General features: G+C 38.0%; 1 protein-coding gene across 2 annotated transcripts; it reads left to right on the top strand.

Moving 5' to 3' along the window:
• Positions 1–1,103: 1,103 nt before the first annotated feature.
• LOC121644653 (protein shisa-like-2B) lies at positions 1,104–6,869 on the top strand. 2 transcript variants are annotated; one of them, XM_041992744.1, is made up of 3 exons: positions 1,104–1,456; positions 2,167–2,303; positions 5,122–6,869. In XM_041992744.1, exons 1-3 carry the CDS (start codon positions 1,158–1,160, stop codon positions 5,301–5,303), a joined length of 618 nt encoding a protein of 205 aa, XP_041848678.1. In that variant the 5' UTR covers positions 1,104–1,157; the 3' UTR covers positions 5,304–6,869. The 2 variants fall into 2 exon arrangements, with proteins under 2 accessions (XP_041848678.1, XP_041848679.1); XM_041992745.1 differs by having other exon boundaries at positions 5,125–6,869.
• The last annotated feature ends 1,301 nt before the right edge of the window (positions 6,870–8,170 follow it).

Consider the following 8,170-nt stretch of genomic DNA (forward strand, 5'->3'; position numbering starts at 1 on the left):
GCAATTCAGCAGTCGACAAGGGGAGCATGTCTCCTACAATGAACCCTGCAACTAGCTTGTTATCGTCTAGCTCTTACAGCTTGTGTGTGTGTGTCCAGAGGATGATGCAATATTTTGTTTCAAACAGTCAAAGTCCACAGATAGTTTCCTAAATAGCTTTTATTGCAAGAAATATTATCCACCATTCACTCTGATTAAATGTGTATCAAGCAAGTAAGTCGATCCTAGACCCTGTATCAAGTATGTAAGGTAATCAAGACAGAAAGACAGGCGACGACCTATGTAAAATTAAACGCAACATTGCCATTGATCGTGACATTTTTTACAATTAATTTATTATTAAATTGTATTTAATTCAATTCCATTCTTTTTCTTGTTTTTTTTGCTGATTTTTTCCTTGTATTTAGTTTTTACATAGTTCTAAGTAAATTCAGGCATCAATGGGTTAACATATCACATTAAAACTGAGATCAAATATTTAGATTTTATTACCATTTATTAACATTTAGATATAACATGTGATTTAGATGAAAAATTTCGATTCAACATTTAGATTTAACATTGTATTTGACCTGTATGTTGTGTTAACATTGTTGTTTCAAGTTTATTTATAAAACGTGTTGAATATGAGGAAAATTAAATAATAAATAATAAACATTTATTCATTTATTTATTTAATTTTGATTTACCCTTGGCAACCCACCACACATTCATAGCATTAGGCTACTTAATTAAGTGCACTGGGCCCAATTAGTCTAAAACCTCATGCCTCACACAGAGATAACCAATTAACTGGTGCTGCGTTTATGTCAGTACACATTTATCCATCCATCCATTTACCCACCCATCCATCCATCCATCCATCCATCATTCCAGCATCCAGGCTCGTGGGTCCAGTAGTGATTTGTTACTTGTAGATGCAGCATTGGCGCCAGTTTGTCCTCGTGGAGATTAATTTGTCACTTAATCCTACACTGTGCTGTCCACAATTAAAGTTTCAGTGCGTGCGCATGTGTGTGTGTGTGAGAGAAAAGACGAGACAGCCGCATTCTCTTTAAAGTTGTCCGCCCCCTGCCTCACCCTCTTCTCTCTCTCTCTCTCTCTCTCTCTCTCTCTCTCTCTGCGTGTTCACTCAGCAGGAAGGAATCAGTCTCTTCATGAAGAAACACACTCCTCCTCTGGCTCGCGCGGTCACGCAGGAATCTTCCTCCTTACTCAAATCCACTGATCCCGAAGTTCTTCATCTTTGTTTCCTCCGGTGTTTTGGCTGCAGCATGAACTCTGAATGCAGCAGCTACCACAACACAGCCGGTGTGTTTGTGGAGGGGTTCTCCTGCCCCAAACCAGGAAACGCGGCTTTTGCGGTCTACTGTTGTGGCTTTAACGATGTTAAGTACTGCTGTGATGACCCCAACAGTTTTTTTCCGTATGAGTACGGATACATGTGGTGGCTGAGGTGAGCGCAGTTTCCTGCATTTTCTTATTTCACGTGATTTTTTTTCTCGTGAGTTTTTCTGAGTTGAGCTTTTTTATGCGTTTCCCAAATATTTTCAGTATGTTGCAAGATGAGCTGCACTGCATACTGTTTTTATAAGCTGTTCACGAGACTATAGTGATAGTGCATTTTGTAGAGCACTTTGTGACCCACTTCTGTTTAAAAGGTGCAATATAAATAGAATTAATGGATGTGATTTTCTAAAAGATTATTTCAGTTTTGTACATTTGTTTGTAAAGTTAATAAATAGGTCAGAACTTGTTCATTAAAGCTCAGCATGTCTCATTTATTAATCCCCCATTCACCCATTCCTTTATTCAGAAAGAGTCGGATCAGTGAAACACAATTCAGGGAAAAGACTTTTTTTCATGTGCTAGTGTTTTTGGTTGATACTTTATGGTTTAGAGCAGCAGTGTTGTTTTCACAACTACTTTTTTCCTCCAGGGGTTGCAACATATTGTGTCAGTTTTACTGGTTTGCAGCATCTGCATAAATTTAGAAACTGTTTCATGGAAAATAATAATTATTATGTGTAATGAGTCAGTTTTAGAATCTAAGCCAGTAATAGAATCTAAATGCTGTTTTCTCATCAAGCTTCATTCACCAACTCACCAAAATGATTTTTACCCTCTAATGTATGTTTCCAAATTATATGTCTCCTCTTCTCTTAGTATTGGTGCCATGGTTGGTCTGTCTATTGCGGCGGTAGTCCTCCTCGCCTTCCTCATCACTGTTTGTGTCCTCTGCTACCTCTTCATTGTTACCAAACCCAGTCGCCTTGACAACGGGCTTGCTCTTAGAGCACCAGGTCAGGATAGATATGTTTAGAATAGAAATACTTTATTAATCCCTTTGGAGAGTCCTCAGGGAAATTTGTATTACAACTCTCTTTTAAGAAGTTTTTTACTGAACCTTTTTACCGAGTGTGTTTCTGTGCATTTACTATAACCTTGTAGAGGCTGCGATGCAGTCACACCAGCTGCAGTGTTTTTAAATGAAATGTGCATGTGGGACAACTTCTCTCTGCTCAACAACACAACTGTTAAGTTTCAACAGAGTACATCAATGAGCAGTCAGACGGCTCTAACCAGACAGAATGTGGACCTCAGAGTGTCCTGGAGAGTCTGGTACTGGGACATTGAAGCTTTCTTTCCACCAAGGGGCCTGATTTGGGATGGGACTGTTTTGAACGGCTTGGTTTGTTAAACCCTGATCTATGTTGCATTTCCACAGCCAACTGTACACTGAAGAAAAGATGCCTTTTGCCCATTTTCTGCGTCATTTACGTTTGTGTGAGCAATTTGGTGTGTTTTCGAGGCCTCTGTAGATGCGTCTCTTGATGGGAGTAGTAACAGCAGAAACTGTGGGGGCAGGGTTTAGCAGTACAGGACGCATCAGTAGCGTCAGCTACGTAACAGTGTGATGTCATAGTGGCGTAACATCTTCCTTGATTTATGATGAATAAAAAATCCAACAAAGAAACAAAGGAGGAGAATAGTGGACATCCAGCAGTTTGTATTCTTTCTTCTTGGCATGTGGTTTTAAACAATAAAAATTATTTATCTTTTTCCATAATTTATCTTATTGTCGAGTCGGACAGGAAGAGATGATTCATTCTACCAATCAGTGGATTGCAGTGTTTCAAGGTCCAGCCTTTAGAGGGTTGGATTCGGGATGGGACAGTTTGGTAAACTTGATCTTTGTTGCTTTTCCACAGCTAACAATAGCTCTACCCAGTCGGTGGGGTATCAGTTGAAATAGAGATAGATATGTCAGCTACGTAATAGTGTGATGTCATAGTGGAGCGACTCCTTCTTTGTAATTACAGTAATCAATTCAATTAATCAAATTTTCTGTTTATGACTATTTATTTTTATGAAAATTGCGACTCTTTTTCCTCTTTTATATGCACTGCAAATGCTCTCCTTGGGCTTCCATTGTTACCAGCGGGTTCATCCCTCCACACCAGAACAGTGCATGTTTAAAAGCACTAATAGATTTACAGTGAAGTGAGCGTCACGCCTGCAACTTAGCTGTGCATACAGCTGCAGCGAGAAATGCTGCTCTCTACGAAATACAGGAGACAACTTCAGCCCACAAACCCTTGTAAAGAGACGACCAACATTAGGGAAATTATTTCCGCAGTGGACCCTATGATAAGATCCAGATGGAAAGCGATCATAGATGTAGTTGTGTTGGATAGCTATATGCAAGATATGAAGCCGTTTATATGGTGGAAAAGTTATTACTTTCTGTACTGTCCTTCATTCGTATAAAAAAAAATATTAAAATCAGAAATTGTATTTGATTTGAAAAAATGTGAGATTATATTTTTAGGCCACATTGGCCAGCCCTAAATTACACTAAAAATTCATGTTATATTTAAACATATTCCCGGTTTGTTCTTATTGTCGAATCCTACAGGAGGTGTGTCAAGTTCAACCTTTAGGGTCAGACTGGTAAAGTTGGGTCCCCAATGGAAGGATCCCAAAAAAGCTGGAATAATCTGCTACCCTTCCCAGTTTTGGCTTGTGAAAACCCCAAAAAATCTGTACTGTCCCATCTCATAATGAGCTGGACCTCTTAGTGGAAACACAGCTTAACAATAACGTCTGGGTTCTGTGGGTTGTGGGGTGGCATCTTAATGGCTAGACTAGATGAGTAGTGTTACTAACCGAACCTGTCAGTGGTTTTCATGATGTGTGTGTGAGACTGATTGATGAGCAGCATGTGCCTTTAAAAGTTGTGATGCCATCACTTATACTGCATCACAATCGGTTGTAGGCAGGAAGAAAAATCAGCTGCTCATACATAATCATATCACTCATCACCTCACCCCGAACCCATGAGCATAGCCCAGAGAATGTGTTTCTAATTCACTAAAAATGGACATTAGTCTCTTTAGGACTATTAGCCCTGATGAGGTGGGCCTCTCTGTATCAGAAAAGATTGATCTCTTTAAGCCTAATCGGTCCTCATAAAGGTTGTCAAAATTACAGACGTGATTACCCACATAAAAGAATGATAAAACAGGAGAATGCTCTTTATTTTCAGCTGTTACTCAAATTCTAAATCCTGATGTTAAAGGACAAAAAGAAAAGACTATTTTAGTGAAAACATTGTTTAGAAATTATTTTGTTGCTGAAGATGATAAATGGCATCAGTGTGCATGGATTTTTGTAGCAATTTGAGCTACACATTGTATGAAAAGTGCTCTATAAATAAAGATTTATTATTTATTGACTCATTGTTGGAATGGTTTTATTGTCTAATAGAGAAATTAAAAACCAGGCAAGGATAGAAACTTAACATTTCTCTGTTAATCGTAATTTACCCAGGTATAGTACCAGACTGAACATTTTGACACCGGGAATACATCCGTTGAGGTCCATAGAAGTCCCAAGATGCCAATGACACTCATATGAACCTTCTATCGTTCTATCGTTTTAGGTGCTTTTTATCAAACTTAACAGGTTGAGATGAAAAGAGCTGCCCTATTGAAATCCAAATTGAAAACATCCCTTATTCAGAAGCTTTTTCAGAGGGTTTAGACTTTCAGGAGGAGCACATAATGAAAGTGGTGGCTTTGAGTTCTGCACTTCATACAACTGACTGTGCTTTTTCAGCAGATCCCAGTGAGGGTCCCAGTCATGTGAGAGTGACCAGCACATCCGGTCTGCAGGGATTCAGAAAGCACTTAGCGAGCAGAAAAGTGGACTCGGATAATGAATCATCAGACCCCGAGCGGCTTTTCCAGAGGTGTTTCACGGCTACAGTTACTGGCGTGAAGGTGGAAAGTCCTTCATAGGCCACTTTGAAACCTTTTTTGTTCAAGAACTGGACCAGTGATCGGCCAGGAGTGGAAGGAATGCAACAGGAACTGACTTGATATGCTGTAAAATGGAATAATTACTATGTGATCACAATCATTGGTCAACCAAAAAAACATTCCAAAAATCTGTTTTTGGCCCCTCATAAGTGGAAGTGAATCATTTGTCTTTTGGAAATGAGCACATTCTTGACTTTGCTGAATCATTCAGACTCTTGCAGTAGCAGGCAAAACAAGGTTATTCCAAAGCACATGTCATGTTCAAGACTAACCAAGTGTTTTACATAAAAAGAAGCATTACAACAAGATGCAGAAGAATCATTAAAAGGACAATTTAAACAAACTAAAAGGAATCAAACAGATGAAATCGACACAGGACAAGCAAAAATAAAGAAATGGAAAACAAAATACATGCAGTGAGGTGGACATCATCATCATCATCATCGTCACCATCATCGTCATCATCATCGTCACTGTACATATGCAAGAAAATATATATATATGTTAAAAAAAAAAAACTCTACGAGTTTCTCTCTCAAATCTCAAGTGTTACCATCCTGATTACTCTCAGAAATGACTGTTTTCTGTAAACAGAGGGATGATGCAGACCATGGACAAAGACTAGTATCTAATCTCAGGGACTCTGTAGGAGCCTACAGTGTTACGAGACTGTCCTGACAAACTTAAAAATAAAGACTATCAGCTGTTTCTTCAGACACTTTAAATGACATGTTCACAATTTCCATATAAACATCCAACTGATGATGTGGAAAGTAGGCTGGAGCACGTCTAACTGAAGTAATTTCTCTCACACCAGAAGTCAAAAGAAGTCTCTTTGACACATTATCACATTATTTTTTCATGAATTTAACCAACCATAAACCTGGTATTCTCCTTAATGTGTTTATTACCATTAATGAAGTTGTTGTCCTAAGAAGTGTACTCACTTCATGAGTACACGAGGTGATGATGTCAGCGGTCAGCTGACAGCACAGTAAAAAAGCAAATAACTGTGAAACATGAATAAATCCATCAGCTATAAGGAGAAAAGCACAGGCTGTCTGAGCTAAGACTGGAACAGAAACTAGCTGCATAGACATAAATCATTACAATAACGATCTTCATTCATTTTAATAGATAAAGTTTAGGGGAACCACAAAACGGTCAAGTTTACCTCAACTTTATGTAACCAGTATTGTGCAAATTTCATATGTGATTTTAATGTATTTACATAACTTTAATTGTGTTTACTGTGACAGAGGGAGGTTTGTGATTGTTATTATAATTATTATTATTATTATTATTATAGTATTGTAATATTATATTATATTTATGTTATTATTATTATGTGTTATCATGTTATTGTCACACAAAGAGAACTGAACCCAAGGAAGAGATGAGCGGAGCTGAAGATGGTTTCTGAAGTTCTGGGGTCAGATGATGTAGTGAGCGGGCAGCAGGTTCCAGTAAAGAAGCAGCAATGTTTATGGGCAAAAAAAACTTTAGAAGAGCAGAACACTCAGTTTAGTTGACACGAAATACATACCAGGTAACTTGGCTAACTGTATTAGCAGCCAGAGTACCACACAGACACAGCAATGATCCATCGTTTAATCAAAATCAGTCTGAAGTATAAAAACAAGGAAGGTGTGATGAGCCTGATTCACTTCAGCTGCACCGACTCACCACTGGACATGCCTTCTGTAGTTCACCAGGGGAAGCAGGTTTGGGTGTATAAACTCATATTATGTATATATAATATATATATATATAAATATATGGCACTTAAACTGCACATTTTAAAATGAATTGCATAGCTTGCATCAAGCTAAATGTTCCCACCATCCAGGCTTTTTGCTCTGTTATGGTGGGTGGCGTGACTGAGTGGGGTTAAGCAGAGCTTAATGTAACCCAGTGCTGGTTATTACTACGGTTGATGAGGCGGAAAAACCGAAGTGCATTAATGGTTCTAGAAAATACTCATGTGGAGGTCGCTTTGACTTTCCTGTCTCAATCTGATGCTCTGTGTTTCTTTTTTAACCTCAAGTATGTACAAATTTCTATTCGTAATGACATTTAGTCTTTTAGTGTTTTATTTCAATTCCATTTTTTATGCTTTGTCTCTTTTCGTGGCCAAATCATGAGTGTTTAACATGCATGTTGTCATATTGTGGGATGTTAAATATAAACCTGGTGAGAACCTAAGATGCTGAACATCAATGCCTTTAATTAGTGACACATGAGCTGCTTATCTGTAGGGAACTGAGGGAGAAATACAAGATCAGCCTGGAGTTGAAAAGTTTATGTAGTGGTTGTACAATTTTTGAGCCTTCGTTTTTAAATGGCGATGTTTTGTTTTGTGGACCGATGTAGCTTCTGTGGCGAGGTCAGGTTGAAATACTGTCTACTGTATACTGTATACAGAGAAATATTACTGTTTTAGCGTGATAACAATCATACAAAATTACAAAGAATAAAATGTGAAACTTTGAACTGGCCAAGAATTTTGTCTAAACTGAACTGAACACTAATGATACAAAAAAGCAAAGATTGTTTATAATAATATCTCAGGATTGGCTGCACGTTGCTCCAGAAATGTGTGCTGCTACTCTACATGCTGAAGAAGATTCTGTTTGAAGACATGGAAATCATTCAAAACAAAAAGATTTGAATTTCCATTATGAGCTATGTTTTTACGTCTGTAATTATTCTTTAAAGTTTTATAGTAAAGCTGATAGCTTTTAACTTTATATCAGAGCAAAACTGTTCAATGAAATTGTGTGATGTTACAGAGGTGGAAAAAATGTGAATAATTCCTTGTTTAAGTGATGCTGAACTGGAGCCAC

Source organism: Melanotaenia boesemani, chromosome 8 (genome assembly GCF_017639745.1).
Source record: "Melanotaenia boesemani isolate fMelBoe1 chromosome 8, fMelBoe1.pri, whole genome shotgun sequence".
NCBI lineage: Eukaryota > Metazoa > Chordata > Actinopteri > Atheriniformes > Melanotaeniidae > Melanotaenia > Melanotaenia boesemani.